The 23,111-nt window shown below is 42.7% G+C and overlaps 1 protein-coding gene across 7 annotated transcripts in view; it reads right to left on the bottom strand.

The window, feature by feature from the left end:
- LOC119646808 (small conductance calcium-activated potassium channel protein) overlaps window positions 1-23,111 on the bottom strand; it is an 818,793-nt gene that overhangs the window by 203,825 nt on the left and 591,857 nt on the right. For 4 of the 7 annotated variants that reach the window (XM_038047402.1, XM_038047404.1, XM_038047400.1 and 1 more), the window contains one exon: window positions 3,988-4,038. The exons of 2 other annotated variants lie outside the window; for them this stretch is intronic. In XM_038047402.1, coding sequence (XP_037903330.1) covers window positions 3,988-4,038 — 51 coding nt within the window. Of the gene's footprint in view, window positions 1-3,978; window positions 4,039-23,111 lie in introns of those variants that run through there. One more of the 7 variants, XM_038047408.1, reaches the window with a different exon arrangement.

The raw sequence follows: 23,111 nt of genomic DNA, 5'->3' as shown, positions 1-23,111 counted from the left end.
ACGATATATGTGATGGCACAAAATGTCACATGCTGCACGAAGTCCATCAAGTTTTCTTCTAGTTGTCGGTGACGTTCTTCATGCTGCTTTGTCCGGAGAACGTGGAGGATTTCGACGGACGATGACACCTTTCTTCATAATTCATACATCTGCTTTCTAACCGACCAGGCCATGGATTCTGGATTTAGAGAGAGAGGAAACTAGAGTTGGCTGTCTATCAGAGTATCGAAGACATTGTTCAATTTTTATATATAGGAAGCGACACATTCATAGCGCTAGATCCGCTTTCGCTGCTTTGTCAAAAATCTTGAAATGCAGTTATCTTAACACAGATTGTTCTGTGCTAATTTTCTTTCTGTGTTGTTATTAGATATTAGCACATACAAAATGACTACCACTGTTTCTCAAAAGATCCAGGCATTCTTGGTCACTTGTCTGTGACATGCCATCGCCATTTTGACGTGGTTGACGCGCTATGCCTCATGAAGGGGTGTTTGGCAACCGCCTAAGGGGTCATCACTTGTATTATTCTGCTATTATACACCAAAGGCATAAGTGAAGCAACTTTTTGAACTGTCAGCCAATTTGTATGTATACTTATACATAACGTTCTTGTACAAATTGGCTGAACCATAGTATCGACTTTAGTTCTGACTGATAAAACGGCGTTGCAAGAACATAATGCGCTGAGCAGACATGGATCCAGCAATCCAAGAACGCGTAGTAAATTGTTTAACAAAAAAATGAAACATATTAACATGGATTTTAAAAATATACGCTGTCTATCCAGAACGTGTTTGATAAACTTGCACGCCCCTACAAAGAAGGTAAAGGTAAAGAAGGATGATGTACAAGGGGCACACATGGTGACAGTCTATCTTACAAAACCCGCAGCGATAGAGAGCGAAAATCTTCTAGACCTCTTACTTGTTCAAAATAAAGATCTTCACACGAGGTTGTGGAGAGTATTTAGAAGCAAAGTGTAGGGAAAAGCCAATAAAATGCCAATGCCAATTACAAATTTGGCAGCATAGCTTTGTGGCTGCTCAAGAATAAACCGAGAAAAGATACTTGGAGGGCACATTGGGTAGAAAAGCCGAGATCCCCGAGGCCATAGTTAGTCTGGCGAATTTCTACGAGAGGAAAACATTACTATTTCTCCTTGAATGCGATGCCAACGCCCATAATGAGAACTGGGGGAAACAACGACCCCCAATCAAGAGGTGAGTACTTGAATTATCATTAGCAATGGGCGCGAAATATAGAATGCGAAGAACATACCGACTTTTGGGAACAGACAAGAGGGAACATTTTGTGGAAGGGGGGGAAAAGTAAGAATTGAAGCCCCAAACTTATAGGAAATAATCAGCTCAGATATTGAGGGGAATTCTGAAGTCCAAAGAATAGTAACGAATCTCAGTAGAACAGATTGGTGGTATCAGGAGCGAATTGGAACTGGAGGTAATGGTGCAAAACTTCAACAAAGTCGTTATAAACACATACGAAACTAGTTATCTGGCTAAGATGACAACGTCATCAAGGGATGTACTCTGGTGGAACAGGACCTTAGCCAAAATGAGAAGGCAGATCCCAAAACTTTTCAACCGAACACAATAAACCAGGGGCAAGCCAAAATATGGTATGGTAACTCAATCAGGGTGCCAAAATGAAACAGTTACAGGGAACTCTGTCAAGGATGTAACAAATCTCAGAAGCATCCAGGTTACACAAAGCTAAGGCCAACGAGTCTGAAGAAACACATTTCCCGAGGCCCTACATCAACAATAGTCGGAAAGAGGAAGAGGGAAAATTGAAAACTAGCCAAAGACGTATGTTCGGAAACTAGAGTTAGATGGGCAGTGGGAACAGTTAAACCAGTGAAATTATCCTGAGTGGATAGCATTTTCCCAGCACTACTTCAGAGGAGAAATCATCTTAAGGTTGTAAGGTGGTAAGGGCAGAATATTCTTGGGATATATACGACGAGCATGAAGCCGGACAAAATTCCGAAAGGGAGCAAAAGGATCCTTTTCACCCTAAAGTCAAGTCAAGTCAAAATAGTGTAGAAGATCCTAGACAACTGCATTAGAATCAAAGTTCTACTGCGTAATCTCTCATATTCACGACAGCAGACTTACCAGGCAAGACCGCCAAACGAACTGCCCTAAAGTTAAACGAGGAAATATATACTGTTGACCAAAAACTACTCTTTTTCTTTAGCCTTTGTCCCAATCACAAGGGGGTTCAGCTCGCCGTGATCGGTTACGCCATTTCCCTGATTAGGATGCACTCGTAAGATTTTCAAATCACCATCTATCGCATCAAACATCTCTTTTTTGGCCGGCCTTTACTTTGAACCAATGGATAACACACTAGTTTATTTCAGGTCATAAATAGATGATACTTTTTAACCTAAAAAGGAAATATAGGGCCTAAATATTGCTATTCTGACCCACAGCCAAGCCACTATTAGGACGCTTAGGTTGAACCAGGTAAGAGTGTCCGACTGTCGGAATGCCTTAATAGACGGAATATCCCAGGTTTGCTCAATAACGTCTGGGTATTGGTTTAGAAAGCAATTAAGTAGCGGGACCCTTCTATGGAATCAGAAAGCGGTTTATAGCTACGGCCCTAAAGAATGAAGATGAATGCTAATATCAGTTCCACGAGGTTACGCTCAAATGTTTTGACTGATTCAGTTCAAGTTCAAGCAATGATGAATGCCAGAAGACTGGCCCAATTAGGACTTATCGTAAGATTTTTCCATTCAGACCACGCTTCTATTAGACTCAGGGCTTATCGCACCAATTTTGAAATTATTGGAATTTTCCAGATGTAATCGGCATAACTTTAGGCATGATAACCGTTCCTATCAGAGAGACAAGTAGTCTGGCACTATTGATCCAAGGGTGCTGGCATCGAAGACGCCTACTGTGTCCTTCAAAGCTAGGTTAGCTCCTCTTTGTCGGTTCTTAGTCTTCAATACCAGCCGAAGTGTTTTTCAATTGAAAAGCATTATGTTTCTGGTGGAGGGGGAGCATATCTGCTTCAGCTCAATGTGTTCCTCAATGAGGCGTAAGCCTGAGCTTGATTACAGTCTGCTTCCAAGCGGTAGTTATGTAATTTGATACTACTACAAAAATAGGATTCCTTGTTCCCTCAATTCTCATTTTCACGTTTCTTGTATGTTCTTGCGAGCCTTCCACTGTTCTTATTAGATTAGCTGTTTTCCGGCTGAAATTCTATTGAAGGGCATCCCGTCGTAAAATGTTCCCATTTCTTTATAGAATCTCCTCCACGAGTCCCTCGGGACCTCTTTGTCATTCGGGATAATTATTTGGCTATACTCTTCCCACCCCACCAAACCAGTAGGCATCCTAAAAAATAGTAATTATCTTATATTCAGTTGTTTCAAATTTCATGTATGAAAGCCTAATTAGGACAATTTGAAATATTTTCCTTAATTTAGTATCCATTGCAGGTCTGCTTCTGTGTACGATTTTGCGCTAAATAATATTTTGACGGTGAGCCAGCTTTCAGTTATCGAAGACTTGAAATCTCTCCACGGAAATATACTCGTGATTATGGGAAATAATACTCGGAAGGTGTCAATACCAATATGCCGAATACAGTAGTGGCTCCTTCCTACTTATCAAATACACATAAATCAACATAAATCACATCTTGACATTTATAGACATTTGATTCCCTCCGAATTCGGGAGAGCCAAAAACAACATTTAAACATGGTAAATAAAATGCATTTCAATGACTCAACAAATTAATGGATATGGTATCATTAATTTACAGACAAGGTCATACGAGACAAAATACTGAACGTACCAATGGAAAATAAAAATCACACGAAACCATTACACGAATTATTAATGCTTTGTGGAAAGCGTGACACTAGGCAGCACAGAACCATGGATGTCTTGCGACAAAACTGAGACAGCACTCACAAAAAGAAGGTACGAACCTAACTCACCTCATGTTCCACCACAATATATCCTCCTCGACAATAATGGTCCATCTGCAACTGGAACAGGAAGAAATCGATATAAAATGCAGATTGCGCAAAGTGCATGGTTCATTTGTGCATAACGACAAAAATGTAAATATCATACATAGTTAAATGAACTCATTGCTTCCAACGCAACTTACACAAGCGGTTTTGTAGTTCGCAGAATTCAGTTCTGTGCAATTGATTTTCCCCCGAGCACCCTTTCGCCCGCCTGCAGTGCTTATTCCGGCTTTGGGTTCCTCGCGTTCATTAATCTAGTTTCACTTTCCTCATAAACATTTGGAATATATTAAGTTAAAAATTCAGTCCGTTTGGAAGCAAATAGTGTTCCCAGTAAATTGTTTAAATATTATGAAGTCGGGGGTTGGTAGCTTGAACTAAAGTTGAATTTGCCCTTGTAAGGAATTTGCGAGGTGGTTTCGTGTTTAGATCATATTTTCTAGGTTTCGGATAAGATCCTTCTCTGTTCCTTTACTCAATAACCACGTTAAAGACGTAGATAGGAGGAGTCTGCCCCTCACTAACCGAGTTGACAATATAATAAAGCGAAACTTTACATAGGCTTTTCGTATTATCATCGCAGATAGTCCTTAAAATGCAAGGAAGTTCATACTTACATAAATTGTAAGCTCTCAATCAGTGCAGAATATCTGATGGGTTTCATGAAATGCACACTATAATTGATTTTCTGATGAAATCCCATGAACGAAATGCCAATGACCAAGTAACTCGATCGTCACCCTTCTCTTAATGTCCCTCAGGGAAGGGAACCTCTTATACTTATATCTTTAGGAAACTGCAAATTTTCACATATCTACATAGTCCTGTCCGTATAGAATAACAAACCACTAAAATGAACACGTGATTAAATTCATTGCAACATTAACTATTATAAAAATATACGGAACTTTTACGAGAATGCGTTAGGCGAAAGTTTAAAGCTTTAAAATATTTTTCAAATCTGTCTTTTCTATTCATTTCTCTAGGCGAATAAAAGGAGAAAAGTATGACCATTAATTTTCCGACGTACACATCGAAAGTAATGGGGTAATAATTCCACTCTATTTGCTTACTGGCGATATAAAATATGCTTTCAGCATTGTTATCATCAAAATAAATTTCCTCTCCATAATTTTATCTTACATGCTAGCAATTCCCATTTTCAACAAGATGGGAACTGTTACAAATAAATAATACATAAAAGTGTAAACCATGACAACATTTTTGAATTTTATGATTTTTGGACTAATAAAAAAAAACCCTTTGGATTAGATACCTGACTTTTACCATAATTGATGATTGCAATTCATTCCGCCTAATTTGTCTCATATATTATTTGCAGGTCAGAGGTCATTATTCGCCCCATAATTTCACTATTCCAATCGAATATTTAATTTCAAATCAATTATAAATAATAATTAAAAAGGGGCAACCTTCACAAAGGTAAAGCGCAAAACGAACAGCGATCTAATAGAGTAAATGAAGGAAGGTCAAGGTTAGAAATAAATAATTTAGCGAGAGAATTGTATAAGTATGTAAAAAAATCAGAACTCATTTCCAGTAATAGTAACGGAATGGTTGGAAAGATATGGAGTTTTAAATTCGAGTTTTTTATATGTTATTAAAGTTTGAAAATCTTTCCCGGGGAGGAGGAGAGGAGTGGGATTACATGCAGAAGAAACCACCACCATTCTCTAACTGTGTTAGAAAAGGCGGACCTTCTTCTTCCTCATACATAACTTTCTTATCGCAGTCCTCTCCTAGAGTGATGCTGAGAAATCAAACTTTACCATGATTTAAGAAGACTAAACACACGATATACATCTCCCAAAGCATTGTTCCAAATTGTATAGTGGGAAAAAATCATCGCCCTTTCCTTTAACAGTAAATGTGCGAAGAAAATTCCGCGCATTAGGTTTAGTCTTAGTGTCGTGTATGTAATGTGCATTAGTGTGCCGCTACGGATTTTCGAGCAAATGGCTGCGAGCATGTAGTATTGTTCTGTTTATGGTTTGTTACATGAGATGGGGAAACACACACAAGAAAACCATCGAGGCGTCATGGACACACAAAAACAGGGCGGTTAGGTCCCAGGGCGATTAGCTACCTCGTCCCTACCACAAGAATACGCAATGACATTCCGGACCACCTAGTTACTTGACTTCTTCCTCCTGTATTTAGTCTTCTTGCCATGAGGACATCAAACCGCCATTTTAAGTGGCATTACTTTTTAAGGGGGGAGGGAGTGATCGCCGCGAATTATCCACGGGGTTTGAGAGAAAAGATCTTCCACTTCTCCATTCAAAGCCGTCCTGTCCGCCTGCAGGGATGGTGTTGGAAGTTTAACCCTACCGTTTTGACAAGGAAATAGCCCTACTTTGGGGGGGGGGAGGGGAAGGATTTTCCCCTTCCTGTTGCATACCGTCCCTATCCTCTCTCCTTAAAGGGGTAGGATTGGAAATTCAAACTTTAGCATGATGATAAAAGAAACACGCCACAAGTTCATCGTATCGCTTCTCTGCGAGGAAATGTGATACCTGCGGTGATAACCATGCCATCAACTACAAAGGATGCCTTCTGTTCGTTGAAATGAGTCAAAGATTTCAACCACGTACTAAAAGACCCTTAATAGGCGATTTAAATCTAACGACTGGCTCCGATGCTCCTGGCAGACTTGTAACTATTAAAAGGCAGTCCACTATTTCTTGTGCTAATGGTATGAAAGTCGAATGACCGCTATTGCGCCGGTCATTATAACATTCTCAATACCGAGTATACCAGGCTTGAGGAAGTACATTTTAAGGGTTGGGCCACGGTAGCGGCATAATAAGTAAGCCTGCTTTGTTCAGCGGGAGGATGCAATAAATTAGAATTGTGATAAATTTTCTCAATTATTATTACTTCTACATAGGATAAACTAAATAAATAATTTTGTTTTTAAAGATAATGCAAAAGCAAATGGCGGTTACACAGGTTTTCTTCGACGACGGTTTCTTCTTTGTAGGTCCCGCGACCGAACCAATTTCACCTAGAATTTTAAATTTATAGTGAATGAAGATTTCTTTTGCATATATATTTGTATATAAACCCATAGGATTTTCTGATTTTCCAACTTTTGTAAAACGAGCACGTTTAAAAAAAAACCAAAATATTCGATAAAAATAGCCCGAAAATTATTCATAAAAAAAGGCATCGTAAACATCCCACGTACATCTAGGCGAAATACAATTAGAAATATACGGTAAAAAATGTAGGTCAATCGGTCAAGATTTGTTCGAGTTATGAGTTCGGCCAACCTGAAAAATGTAGTTTGGACAAAACGGCGTTTCGTATTAAAAGTAATTGTGTCAAAATTCAAAATAGAAATGCTTATAGATTTCCCCAACCTTAGTCCTTTGAGTATTCCCTTCTTCCAGCAAAAACTTTTAGAGGGTTAGGCCACTCCTCTAAAAACACATATATCACAGGGATTTAAGCTCAATATCATACGCATTTCATATTCTGCAGATTATGTATATAAAGTAGTATTTAAAATCTGCGAACCGCTTCGGTCACGCTGCTCCCAGGGCAGATATGAGGCAGCGCCTGACGATTTGTCTCTGCCCTGGTAAGCAACCGCAAAGCGATCTTCGCCTAATATTTTGAAGTTTGGGTACTAAGCCCTAAACTAGGGGCCCGCGAACCAAAAAAAGGGGGTAAGTTGCTTTCCATATGGTCCGGTCCGACATCAAGTGGATACGGACTTGCAAACGAAAAAATCATGTTTTTTATATCTCTCAAAAAATAAACAAGTCAGGAAACCGGAAGCTTGACGCTTCAGGTATAAAAGCTTTTGTATTTCCCTATGTGAGGAGCATAACGTAGTTCCCGTTGGCTGATAACATTGACTCGAGATATTTAAATCGCTCAGTTCTCTCAACGGCAGTAACCTGCCCAGAAGCCATTGCCAGAACTCAGCGAATTAAATATCTCGAGTCAATGCTCTCAACCAATGGAGAACTGCGTAATGAAATTGTTTCACGCATTAATGCAACCTGGCATTCCACAACTGGTGCTCTTTGTGATCGACGTATCAGCGCACGTCCCAAATCTAAAATTTACTGCAATGTCGTCCGTCTGCCGCTCTCTGTAGTTCTGAGTGTTGGCCGACTATAAAAGATAATGAACGGCGTCTTGCGGTAATGGGGACGAAGATGTTGCATTGCACTGGTGACGTGACACGTTTTGATCACGTCTGAAATGAGAATATCCGCGATCGATATGGGTTAGCACAGATCATGGAAAAACTGCAAGAGAGGCGTTTTCGATGGTGTGGTCACGTAATTCACGCTAACGAGAATTCAACAACCAGTATTGATCAGAACATCGAAGTCAATGGTAAGCAACCAAAAAGTCAGCCAAAACAATGGTCGCATGATACACTGGATGGGGATTTGAAGGTCTCGCGATTACATCCTGATCAGGCATTTGATAAAATAAAATGACGAAACCGATCACGACGAGCCGACCCCGCTTGTGAACTGAAGGCTGAAGAAAAAGAAGAAAATGTGAGGAGCGATGAGCCTGACAGTTCCGTTTCACATAGTTAAAAATTCTATTGGCATCTATTTGTATGGCTTAGAATGCTGTTAATTAGCACGAAATTGATAAGTTTGAACTGCTATAACTTTCCCAATAATAGTTGGATTCATGAAACTTGGCATGTTTATGCACGAGGCTGTCCTCTATGTCGGTGCAAAATTTAGTACACTTAGGATGAACTTAAGGGGAGCTTTTTACTCAATTTCTAAAAGTTGATAATATACTATTAGTAAATTTTTTGAGCAGATACCGGAATAGGACATCTCTCGAAGATTAGATTTCACATAAGTGTTTTACACAAAATCTTAAAAAGGGCTGCAGATAAGTAGATTCTTCATAAATGCGACTTTAATATTTCACGCGAATGTCAATTATTCCGGTTAATTATGACGTCAGCATCTTATTTGCATGGCTTTGGAAGCAGTAAATTCGGGCGAAATTGTTAAGTTTGAACTGCTATAATTTGGCGTTAATTGCCAGATTTCCACGAAATTTAGTACGTATGTACGAAATATTGTCCTCTATTCCGGTACGAAATTCGGAAGTCCTAGGATGAATTTAAGGGGGGTTTTTCACTAAATTTTTACAAAATAGTAATTTAAAGTAGTAAGTAGTAATTTATTATTTGTAAGTTTATTTGAGCAGATATCGGAATGGGACATATTTGGAGGCCTAGATTTCATCTAAGCACACCACCCTGATTTTTTTCGGATCTTTAGGTTGGGTAGTTACCAAAAATGAGTCCTGTCTCACTTTAAGTGCGTAGATTTTGACTTCTTACTCACACACTTTGCAATTCATGCCAGTTTCGGAAAGTACAAATCGAGACCTTTCATTTGATACCCTACATGACTATATCCGGTGAAAAAAATTGTTGAATCCCCCCTTTGCATGTATTGGGAGCCGCCTTTAAACTCCACCTAAATTTATGCCAATAGCTGTATGCGTGGAATTTTATAATTCTCATCTGTCCACCTAATTTCGTTCGGATCGGTTTAGCCATTTTGGAGAAAAATGCGTGTGACAGATAGACAGCCAGACAGATAAACATTGAATCGATTTTAATAAGGTTTTTTTTTACACAAAACCTTAAAAATGATGATTCCCAAGAATTGTATACACCGTAGGGGATCCGACTGCATTGAATTTAACCAGACCAGACAACGGTAGGGACTCTATAGAAAGCGATAGTCTTCAGACCAAAGAAATGCCAATAGAAAGACGAAGTTGAATCAAAATCAAAAGCTCCAACGGCAAGATAAAACAATAAAGTAAGATCTGTCCGAGCAATATAGATCTGTGCCTTTTCTGAAGAAATGAAGCAGGACTTTGGGGCGGATATAGCAAGACAATGGAAGCGCGAATGCGAGTACGTATTTCCTCTATAGTGCAGACCACAGTATAGAGCAGCAATGCCCAGTATGGGGTGGCTACAAATTTCAAATCAGTTCATTCACAAATAATAAAGTGCGCTATCAATAGCTTCTCGCCATAAAAGTCACTTGGCTTTAAGGGGATATTGCCGATTACAAAAGCAACTGTAGACAGCAGTCCCTCCAAATTTACCAGGTTAGCCACTCACGAGGTGGGCATGGCTAAATGGCGAAATTACTAAAAACAGCATAGGCTCGTTCTATTCCAGGATAAAGAAGGTGCTTTTGGCAACATAAATAACGACGCAATCCAAAGAATTTGCGGGCTATATCAAAGACAAAGTTGGGGGACAGCCGACTTGCCAAAACAGTCAGCAGAGCAAGGCTAAGGTGGAACCATTCTTCTATCCGCTAGTTGTTGGTTATGGATAAAATATTGAGTTGGGGAAAAAGAAATGTCGTATTTTGTCAATAGATAGCGACACTTAAACATATCTTGTGTTGTACTTGTCGCATCGGGTCATACTATACGGCGATTTGAAGACGACAATCCGTGCTACAAGTATGACAGTGTCTTAATCGAACGTTTCAGTCTCCAGTTATAGCGGGTCAAAGATGGAGTCCACCAAGCAAGAAATTCTTCACATTTTACGTTTTTACTACCTGAGAAGAAGAAAAGAAAAATTGCGAACTCTTGGCCGCGTTCGAGAGAAGAATCCTCTGAAGAATTTTTGGCCCCCTACATGGGGATGGACGTTTCCGTAGCCTACACAATGACGAAATCTATGAGCGATACCATGACCGTCCGGTTATGGATAAAATCCGGCTCAATAGGTTACGGTGGGCGGGTCATTTAATCCGCATGGATGAAGATGATCCCACCCGGAGAGTCTATAAGGGCAATATCTATGGTAGAAAAAGAAGACGAGGCAGACCCTGCCGATGGCGTGGGCCAGGACGCCAGACAGCTTTTAGGGATATCGAATTGGTGGACCTCGGCGCAAAACCGGGATGTCTGGAGTTCCTTATTAAGGCACGCCTAGACCGGATACCGATTGTTGCGCCGTTGATGATGATGACTACCTGAGAGGTAAAAGTGCAACAAAGGCGGCCGAAAAAATTTGTGAAGTTTATGGGCCCGATACTGTAATGATTCGCACAGCACAGCGTTGGTTCGATCGATTTCGTTCTGGTGTAGTGGATGTCGAAGATACACCCCGTACTGGTAGGCCAATCGTCATGGAAACCGATAAAATTGTCGAAATCATCCAAGTAGACCGTCATGTGAGCATTCGCTCGATTGGCCAAGAACTGGGTATAGACCATAAAACCATTTGGAACCATTTACAGAAAATTGGATTCCAAAAAAGCTGGATGTTTGGGTGCCACACGAGTTGACGCAAGAAAATCTCTCGGGCCGAATCAACGCCTGGAATGCACTGCTGAAAAGGAACGAATTGGACCCATTTTTGAAGTGGATGGATGACTGGTGGTGAAAAGTGGATCACGTACGACAACCTCAAGCGAAAAATATCGTGGTCGAAGCGCGACGAGTCGGCCCAAATCATCGCCAAGCCCGGATTGACATCCAGGAAGGTTTTGCTGTGTGTTTGGTGGGATTAGAAGGAATTCACTATGAGCTGCTCAACTATGGCCAGATCCCCAATTCGGTCCTCTACTGTGAGCAACTCGACCTTTTGAAGCAGGCGATTGACTAGAAGTGGCCGGAATTGATCGACAGGAATGGTGTTGTGTTCCACCAGGATATCGCTCGGCCTCACACATTTTTGATGGCCCGCCAGGTCGAAATAATCGAAAAACTGATTAAGAGAAAGCAAGACCAGATATGGAAGAATCAACATTCAACATTGTTCGAGCAAGAAAGCACTCTAGCTGATACAAAATGGGTGAGCATACCATTATCTAAAGACTTTTATAGAATAAAATCCTTCCTAGGAAAATACAATATAAAAGTGGTCGGATCAAGCAGAGACGCAACCCTCAAAAGACAATTAGGGAGCGAAAAGGACCCATTAACGGAAGAGGAAAAAAGTGGGATTTACAAGATCAGCTGCAATGATTGCGAGATGGTCTACATTGGCCAAACAAAACGCCTCATCACGACTAGGTTCCAAGAACACCTAAAGGAAGTTCGAAGGGAGAAAGACGAGGAGCCAACACGGTGCGTTCTTCGGTTGCGATGCACGACATCGAGGAGGGTCATTCTGTGACGAGGCCAAATTTGGAGCTGGTACGACAAGTGAATAAACCACACACCTTGGACGCATGGGAGAGCTTAGAAATATTGCGAAAGGATGCAGCAAAATTGATAAACACAGATACAGGGAATTGTGCATCGAGGCTAATTAAAAAACTCGCTGACAAACATAGGGACCGCACCACCCACTAACTATTGATAATTGATGGCCATCAACCCAAAAGTTATAAGATTATCCCTACCTGCACGTGGACCTTTTTACGTTTTTCTCTTTACCTTTTAGAATGTATACCCACATACTGATCTTTTTATCATCTGTCCCTACAGACCTTTAATTTGTTTTATTTAAAAATCAGGGAAAACTTCCTAATGATTTAGTAACTTAAGTACTGAGGAAGAGATTAAGTAGCTCTGGAAATACGTATTTACTAACTATTAAAATATATTGTATTAGGAGAAAGCTACCTAGTTTTACTTTTATTTAGAAGAACTACAAGCATCGGAACGATAACTATTATAATCTTTCATATTTTTCCAAACTACGAGACATACGTACATATTACAGCCATAGACAAACTGTCTATTTCCGAATACTGTACACATATATGCACGTATATAAATTGATCGTACCCGTATTTCCGATTTACTTCTTATATCTATTTGAATTAGGCGCTACCCGCAAAGTTCATTAGCACGCATATATTATATACCTACATACACACATGTCTGGTTGACAAATAACTAAAAAACTAAAACAGAATAATTGTCTGCCACCCAATTCATAAGAACTCATTTCGATGTGGTATTGACGAATTGATATATGATGACGTCATGCAGGTTGTAGAGTGCACGAAATTCACAAAAAATGTGAAGTTTCACCCCTATAACTTTGTTAATAATAGTTGGATTTTCTTCAAACTTGACCAAACTGTGCATTATGTTCTTCATTACACGCATGCCACATTTTGTACTTCCGGGGTGAACATAAGGGGGGTGCCGGGTAAATTTCTAAAATGTGGAAATATACTATTATTAACTTTATTTATACAGATATCGGAACCGGATATACTTCGAGGCCTAGATTTCGTAGAGATGGATCACTGTGATTTTTTACAGATTTTTCGGTTGGGTAGGTTCTGAGAACGAGACCTGTTACACTTTTTGGGAGTCATATTTTGAGCCCTCACTCCCCTATGTTTCACCCAAAATCAAATATTGAACCAGTTTCGAAAAGTACTAATTGAGACCTTTCATTTGATACCCCACGTGGCTACATTTTGTGAAAAAAATGCACCCTCCATTCACATATATGGGGAGCCCCCTTAAATTTAACACAAAATGGCGCCACTTACTGCATGTAAAGGGAACACCAGATTACATACTCTCATCAATTTTCGTGACAATCGGTCCAGCCGTTTCCGAATAAATCGGGCGTGACAGACAGACAGACAGACCTCTGAGGAGTGGCCAGATATCCCATCAGGCGCGACCCCAGCTTTCGGATTGGGGCATACCTATTGATGTGTAAATATGTGTTCATGCACTTTTCTTTTCTGACTGTGTATCGCCTAGTGTTTGCTCATCTCTGGACCAAAATGGCTATGGGAAGGATACCCAGAACATAAAACCACCATGGAAGACGAGAGAAGGAGTAAACTTACGGTGCCGGGGCTCGGAACCCCAGTACCGGCGGCTTTTGGGAGTGAGCAAGCGGGCTCCCGGCCGTCGATATCCCTCGACCGCAGTGCCTCGGTGGTTGACAACTTGGCCACCTTGGCATATAATGTTACAAGTGATTTGGAACTGGAGAAGGAAGTTTTCAAGCGAAGTACGACCTTACCGAGAACACCAGTAGCAAGAACAACCAAGGATGAACTGGACGACAAAAACCGTGACAACACCCAGGACATATGTTCAAGATGCGCGGCAGCAGGAGGTGCTCCAGGAACAAGAAAAGTATCCGTTCAAAAGAAGCTCATCAACTTTGAGATCTCCACCAATGCTAAAGACGATGAAGGATAAAGCACAGGCAAGATCAATAACCAAGCGCGTACAAAAGGAGTAACCCTGTCGGGGCTTATAGGGAGCGGAGTCCCGATCCGGAGGAATTACCCTTTATCCAGCGTGGGGCAAAAATAGTTGAGTTGTCTGAGTTCATCAAGGGCAAGCACAACGTGCACCAAGCCATAAAGAATATGGTGAGGGTTATTAGAGTCCTCTATAACAGATGGCAGATGGAGGAAAAGAACACCAAGAATACGCCGAACCCCGCTGTGCCAACAGTGCCACAAGCGACCCACTACCAATCAGCGCGAAATAAACGAATACGTGAAAAAGGCGAGGATCCTTTAATTCAGCAGGCGCCTAAGAGAAAAAAAGGCGGACAGGAAACTCTGAAAACCATCACTAATAGCTCTGAAGGAGGAAAGCGTACAGCGAATGTAGAAAATTCGACCAGTGTTGCGGAGCCCAAGACGAATGGAAACGATGGATGGACTAAGGTTACGAGCAAAAACGCGAAAGGAAAAGCAAAAATGCGAACCCGTCCAGATGCGATTGTTATCTCCAGTAAGGGCAATCTGTCCTACGCGGAGATACTCAGAAAGGTCAAAGCGGATCCCGACCTAATAGATCTGAGCGGAAATGTGAATCGAATCCGAAGAACCCAGAAAGGGGATCTCATGTTCGAGCTAAAAAGATCCAGCGTGGGCAAGGCTGATGACTTTCGCACTCGGGTGAAGGACTCACTTGGGGAGAATGTCGCAGCGCGTGCCCAAAAACATGAGATCCATATACAATGTAAGGATCTCGATGAAATAACATCAAAAGCAGAAATTTGTACTGCTCTGAAGGATCAATTCAAGTTGCAAGAACTTGCAGAGGAGTCTGTTGTGAGTTTACGAAAAGCCTATGGCGGTACTCAAACGGCCACAATACGAGTACCAGCGGAGACAGCGCAGAAGTTGTTGGCAGCCGAAAAAAGTTCCGATTGGATGGGTTGTTTGCCGGTTAAGAGAACAGACTTCACTAAAGAGGTGCTTTAAATGCCTCATGTTTGGGCACTTCGCCAAGGTATGCACCACCAGCATTGATCGATCCGATCGATGCAGAAGGTGTGGGGGAAGGGCCATATTGCCAGGGAGTGCAATAGGGACCCCAAATGCCTATTGTGCGAAGTGAAAGAAGGACAGGATAACCGGCATGTTGCCGGAAGTAGTAAATGTCCCGAACTTAGGAAGTCGCTAACTGCAATAAGAAAATGAGGTTTATTCAAATAAACCTCAATCATTGCAAGGTCGCTCAGGATTTACTTGAGCAGACCACGTTCGAATCTGAGATGGAAATCGCCATCATAAGTGAGCCGCACAGAAACCGTCACGGGGGCGTATGGGTCACAGATTCGACTGGTGGAGCGGCGATATGGGCTTGTGGTCGACAGGCCATACAATGTACTGCAAGTCAGGCAGCCAGTGGCTTTGTGTGGGCGAAAATAAGTGGTGTATATGTATACAGCTGCTACGCCCCACCAAGTTTGACACTGTCTGAATTCGAGCAAATGCTTGATAATCTTGTTCTCGACGCTAGGGAACGAAGTCCAAAGGTAATTGCTGGTGATTTCAATGCTTGGGCCCTAGAGTGGGGTAGCAGAGAATCAAATGCTGCTAATAGAAGCTTTCGCGCAAATGGACATAGTTTTGGCTAACGTAGTTGCTGTAAACACCTTCCAGAAAGGGGGGTCAGGCTCGGTTGTAGACCTGACCTTTGTCAGCCCTTCGCTGGCGCGTGGTATGTCCTGGTGCGTCAGCGAACGCAACACCCACAGCGATCACCAGGCAATCTTCTTTGAGACATGTGTCGAGCCTCAGGGCAAAGAACTATCATGTCCGAAACCGAAAAAGATTTCAGGCTGGTTTGCAGTTTGGATGGACAGACCTTCATAGAGGTGTGGTTAGATCAACCTGATAAAGCAGGTGCCTCTACGGAAAGAGCCGTCCATCTGGCTCAATGCATCGCCAAAGCATGTGACGCGTCCATGCCTAGGAGGTGCGCATTCCCCCGTAGACGACCAAACTACTGGTGGAATGATGAACTGACCGGTGTTCGGTCAGCCTGCCACCGAGCCAGAAGAGCGGCTCAGAGGGCGGTAAGTAGAGTCGATCAAGGGCAGAAAGAGTGCGCCTACAAGGCAGCCCGCAAAACCGTCCAGCTCGGCATCCAGCGAAGCAAGAGGGAGTGCTTTAAGGAGCTCTGCTCAGAAGCGGATATAAACCCGTGGGGGAGAGCTTACGGAATCGTGATGGGACGATTCAGAGGCCGTTCATCTCCGCAGATCACGTGTCCCACCCTCTTGCTAAAAATCATCCAGGGGTTATTCCCCCAGCAAGAGGAGAATGTGACGGCAATCCCGCCAGTCACCAGAGACGAGCTGCTGGAGATCTGCAGCAGAATAGGAGACAATAAAACGCCGGGCCTGGACGGAGTACCGAATAAGGCCCTTAACCTTGCCGTGAAATCCAGGCCGGACATGTTCGCTGAGCTGTTCGAAGCGTGCATGCCCGAGGGAATATTTCCAGCGGTATGGAAGCGACAGAAATTGGTACTTCTGACTAAGCCTGGTAAACCTCCAGGTGAACCATCGTCATACCGACCCATATGTCTTCTGGACATGGTAGGGAAAATGTTAGAGCGGGTAATCTATAATAGATTACTCCCGGTTGTTGAGAGCCAAGGCGGCCTTTCAAATCGGCAGTATGGGTTCCGAAAAGCCAGATCAACCATTGATGCCATCAAATTGGTTACTGGCTTGGCCGAAGATACAATTCACGGAAAGGGCAAATATTGCGTGCTAGTAACCCTGGATGTGAAAAATGCATTCAATTCGGCTAATTGGAATCTAATACGAAAATCTTTAGCGAAGGTTGGTATTCCCGCCTATCTCGCTGCTATCGTCGATAGTTATTTAACTGAAAGGAGGCTCTGGTATGACACCAATGACGGACCCCAGGAGTACGTTGTTTCCGCGGGTGTCCCAGAGGGCTCCGTATTGGGCCCACTACTGTGGAACATCATGTACAACGATGTACTTAATCTTCCCCTTCCGGAGGAAGCCACAGTGGTGGGTTACGCTGACGACATAGCACTGGTTGTTGTCGTAAAGCATCTCGAAGATGCTGAGTTATACTCAAGCGAGGCAATCAGTGCTGTCAAATGCTGGTTAGAGAGCTCTGGTTTGACGCTGGCGGAGGAAAAAACAGAAGCGGTCCTCATCACGAAGCGCCGGAAGAGAAATTACGCCTGTGTTAGAATCGGGAATCATATCATCACTTTCAAGCCAACCATCAAATACTTGGGGGTGGTGATAGACAGAAAGCTCAGCTATAAGCAACACGTACAGTATGCTTGTTATAAATGATCCACTGCCGGTATGGCCCTGGCGAGGATGATGCTGAACCTGGGAGGGCCACGGCATACCTCTAGGTTGCTTATACCAGAGTGGTGACCTCAATCATGATCTATGCGACAGCAGTTTGAAGCGAGGCGTTGCGGATGTCAGTTAATACTAACAAACTGAATGCAGTCTACAGGAGGACAGCTCTGAGGGTATGCTCTGCCTTCAGGACTGTCTCAGATGATGTAGCATTCGTCATCTCTGGAATGATGCCGATTGACATCTTGGCATATGAGATGGCGAATATATACCATGCTGGTACCAGAAAATCTGGTGTCAAAAATGCTAGCACATCAAGAGAAATGGAATGTGGTCAACTCCATGATCGCATCTATTCAAGATAAATTGCGAAAGGCAGAGGAAAGGAGAAAAGCGCGGTCACGTGCGTGTGATGTAAAACCTTATAGTGGTTCCGCGGGGCAGGGAGGGAGTCGGGGGTGGTTTTAGTGGGTAAATTCCTACACGCTTTTGTGTCCAGACCAATGTCTTTCGAAGAATTCCACCTCCTCAAACAAAAAAAAAAACAGACAGACACCGTCTCGATTCTAATAAGGTTTTGTTTCCCACAAAACTTTAACAAGAGCACGCGCTAGTGCAACTAATGTCTTGAAATTAAGCGCTACAGATGTTCTGAATGTTTCATTACATTCCTTTCGACTACCAACACCGGGAATCTGTCTGAAATCTTAAGCTTAAGGTTTGACTGAAATCCACTCAGAGCAGCGTTTTCAAGGAGAGATATTGGTTACCCATCAACAGGCGGTCAAAGGGTAGTACAGGTCCCAGGGCGAAACGTGGATTGGTACCCACGATGGAAAATAAAACCTGGGAAACTCCTGCTGAACCAACACCAACAGCTCTACTACCAAACCCTATCTCCACCTCCTCATGGTGATCGCTGGGAGTTCTTTCTTTATGAAAAACTGCAGACGAAGAAGGATGAAGGCAAGCCGCTCAAGCCTAAAAACGGAACAAAATCTACCGACTGGTCCTCCAGGTTGGGGGTTGGGTAGGGCTGACGCCCCTACACAGAAAACCGATGTTACGAAGCCATGAAAGGCGCCTCGGGCATGATGGATTCCACAACAACGAACCCGGCAACGGCAACATATTAATGATTTGCGCATTTTCTCATGGAACGTGCGCTCCCTGAACAGACTGAATGCTGCTGAGCAGCTAGTCGATACCCTGCCCCAATATAAGGCTGATGTAACAGCGTTACAAGAGATGCGATGGACAGGGACCGGTTTCCTGGAGAAGAGCCGCTACACCATATGTGCTCGGAGTAGGTTTCTTAGTCTGCCAGAAAATGAAACCTGCTGTTATCGGCTTTGATAATATAAGCGAAAGGTTATGCACTCTGCGTTTGCGAAGCAAGTTTATAAATATGGGGAGGACCTGCCAATTCAGGTCGACGGACAAACACCACCAAGTATAGGAGAAACAGTCCGTTCAATCCATCGGCTGAAAAATATGGAGGCGACCAGTTACACCAAGTGGTTTATCAACTGGTGCTCAAGATATGGGACAGCGAATCAATGCCTGACGATTGGCAACGGGGCATGATCTGTCTCATACATAAAAAGGGAGATATCGCACAGTGCAGCAATTATAGAGGTAACACGTTGCTCAGTACCATCTATAAGAAATTCTCTGCTATCTTGCTGAGCCGGATAGCCATATACGCTCAGAACATCATTGGCCCATACCAAAGAGACTTCATTGCAGGTAAATCAGCAACAGATCTGATTTTCTTTCTGCAGCATTTTATTTCTGCCTATGATAGCATAGCCAGGGTAAAACTGTATACGGCCATGAGAGAATTCGGTATCCCGACGAAATTGATAAGACTGACTAGGCTGACCCTGACCAATGTGCGAGGTCAGATAAAAGCAGCAGGATCACTCTCAAAACCATTCGACATCAACAACGGTCTACGGCAAGGGGATGCCCTATCATGCGTCCTTTTTAACCTGACCCTCGAGAAAGTGATCCGTGAAAGGTACGGTCGTCTTTAAGTCCACCCAACTACTGGCCTATGCTGACGATATCGACATCATGGGAAGAACAGAAGAAATTGCCTACATCCAGATCGAGCAGGCGGCGCGAGTTCTTGGGCTGCACATCAATGAAGACAAGACAAAGTATATGGTGGCAACGTCAGCACCGAAAACCAACCAACCAACAACATTAAACCGCACTGGTCAAACAGAAAGAATAAGGTAAGGAGAATACAACTTTGAGAAAGTTGATAATTTCTCCTATCTGGGGTCGAAAATCATAACCGATAACAGATACGATGATGAAATCCGCGCACGGTTGTTGTCAGCCAACAGAGCCTCCTATTTCAGCTTACAAAACCTGTACCGCCCGAAACGTCTCAGCATAGGGTCAAAGCTCTTACTGTACAATATCTTGCCAGTTCTCATGTGTTCCTCGAGAGAAGAATCCTCGGACGAATTTTTGGCCCCCTACATGAGGATGGACGATTCCATAGTCTACATAACGACGAAATCTATGCGTGATACCATGACCGTCCGGTTGTGGATAAAGTCCGACTCAATAGGTTGCGGTGGGCGGGTCACTTAATCCGTATGGATGAGGATGATCCCACCCGGAAAGTCTATAAGGGCAATATCTATGGTAGAAAAAGAAGACGAGGCAGACCCTGCCAGATAGCTTTTAGGGATATCGAATTGGTGGACCCCCGCGCAAAACCGGGATGTCTGGAGTTCCTTATTAAGCAGGCCTAGACCGGATACCGGTTGTTGCGCCGTTGATGATGATGACTTGTTCCCTTCATCACCACACCAAAGAAAAAGAAACAACAATTTTTTTTTTATTATTATATCCAATAATTAATCGTTGGAAACACCGCATAAATACACTCAGATGCGCTAATTAAGCCTGAGCAATTATTTTGAAGTGCTGCCACCTAAACCAACTAACTTTTCCAAAAGTTTCCAACGAATATTATTTGGTGGTTATTTTATTTGTTAAATAGACCCTTGTATAAATACTTAGCCTGCACTCAATAAGTACCAGCAGCACGGGGGACCCCTGATTATCAAGAAATCAATCCGTGCCCGCCGAGGACCGCGGGACTATGCCTAGGTGCCAGATACTCACGTGAAACCCCCAACACCTTCATGTTGTTGTTGTGAACCCCAAACGATGCCATTTGAAAGCATGCATCGTATTTCGAATATGCTGCAAAAATTGTTGCCAGTAGCTCTGGCGGTTAAGTTAGTGAATTGACGTTGCCTTTGGAGCAACACATACTAGGCATTTCTTACTGAAACTTGAAATTGCAACAACGTAAGCACAGCATAACCATTATATCAATGAGGACATTTCGATGCATTTTGTAATGATGTCTTTATTGTATGGACTGCTGCTGTTTTAGAATTATTTCTAAAGGTTGATTGAGTCTGCTGGAAGGGTTCAGTTTCACGTCGTATATCCTGCTCCTAGGAAATTACAGCAACTCTGAAAGTAGACTCCGTTGCTCGAAGATTTGAAATTCGTACACCATGATGTTCAGATTTTCCACAGCTCTTGAAGAGGAAGCTCAAACTCGTCGGTTGTCAAATCGTACATGTCATTTTTAAGGTTTTGTGTAAAACGAAACCTTATTAAAATCGGTTAACTATCTTTTTGTCTGTCTTTCTGGTGCGTAGAGGTGGCGGTGAAGAATTGGCCGAGGAGAACCTCCATAGTGGTGGCACCGGGAGACGCTCTACTCACTTTGGTTTGCGGCCGTGATGCAGTAGGCGAATGCTCCAAAGGCCTAATTAGGGCGATCAGACACGAGTTTGCACGGGGACTCATCTGAAGTGGCAAATTGGTCACGAAACCTTACCAAGGGTATGCTGGTACCATGGGAACCGGGATAGCCCCTGGATTCTCATACTTCGGGTGAACTCCCGTTGTATGTGAATACAGCTCGGTTATTTGCGGTTGACTCCCTAGTGGGAGTTCCATGGGGGTTGTGGTTATGCTCAAGCGAGAAGAGACCTTCGGGCCTCGGCATGGTGTTTCGTTTCAACACGGGTGCCGTACTCCTTAGTTCGGTAGAGATTTAGGTAGGTCTTACATCCACCAGTATGAATGCTAAACCATGCACTTGGTATAGACGGGTACCGTTGTTGCTCATCTCAGCGGGGCTCTGATTGTGGTCACAAAATCAATCCGTGTCTGAAGAAGACCGTGGGATTAAGTCATCCTGACAGGGGCTCACGATAAACCCCAAGGATTTAACTGTTTGCCTATCTGTCACACATTATTTCTCAGAAATGGTTACTCCTATTGAAACGAAATTTGGTAGATAAGTGGGACCTGTGAATCTGACTGTAGGCAATGAGTAACATAGTTACACGTTGAGATTAAGGGGGCGTCCCCATACATACAAAAGACGGGTATCAAATGACAGGTCCTGATTAGTACTTTTCGGAACCGATAATAATTTTGACATTGGTTGCCAAAGAGAGGAGGGCTGGGGTCTGAAAAGGTCCTAAGGCTTCAAAGACCCATTCTCAGAAACTACCCAACGCAAATATCTGAAATGAAATATAGTGGTCTACGCACATGATATCTAGACCTCAAAATACTTTTCATCCCGATACCTGTTCGAATGAAGTTAATAATAGTATGTTATCATATTTATATATATATTTTTCAGTAATTGAATGGGAATCCCCTTTAACTTTGAATGTCGGTATCATTTTAAAGTGACTCACTTGACAAAATAAATCTACAAACATGATGAGCTAGGTACAAATGGGACAAATGCCCACTTAAATATGCTAATATAAGAAATATACACAACCTTTCCCACCTGAAGCGCTTAAATTCCGGTTTCCCGACTTGTTCCAATTATTCAGCAATTATTGAAGTAGACGCTCTGATTCTTTCCGTTTCCTATCGATAGTTACGTTCTTCAAATATTTCAACGGATCTGCTGGCTGGCAGTTACCGTTCATGTCTGGTTGGTCTTCCAATGTTTGCTTTTCTTAGTGATATTTTCAATAATTTTCATTAAAATCTCTCTCTCTCTCAAATGCATAAGTTGATCCATTGCAGTGCCGATTTAGTGGCAAATTATGTACAACAACAACTATATTTTCCACTAAAAACCCCAAATTTTCATGGCGATAGGGAGAATATTGTAGAAGGTAATCTGCCGCAACATAGTTTAATGACGAGCCACGACAACATATATAGCGTGACAACAGTCTCCATTAAAAAATAACATATAGATAGTAATTTTCATGTCGATTGGTTGAGCGCTTTCGTAGTGGCGGCATGAAGTGCATACCATTTACACTGACTTCGCGAAAGCCTTCGACACTGTATACCACAAGATACTTCTATCCAAACTCTCGTCCGTAAACGTTCCCATACCACTTGTTTTATGACTTGCCTCTGACCTTTCCAACCGCGTCTCTTTTGACGGCTGTACTTCCCG

The sequence above is a fragment of the Hermetia illucens genome, chromosome 1 (genome assembly GCF_905115235.1).
Source record: "Hermetia illucens chromosome 1, iHerIll2.2.curated.20191125, whole genome shotgun sequence".
Classification (NCBI taxonomy): Eukaryota; Metazoa; Arthropoda; class Insecta; order Diptera; family Stratiomyidae; genus Hermetia; species Hermetia illucens.
Note: the sequence above shows the minus strand (reverse complement) of the source record. Positions and strands in the feature narration are given on the sequence as shown.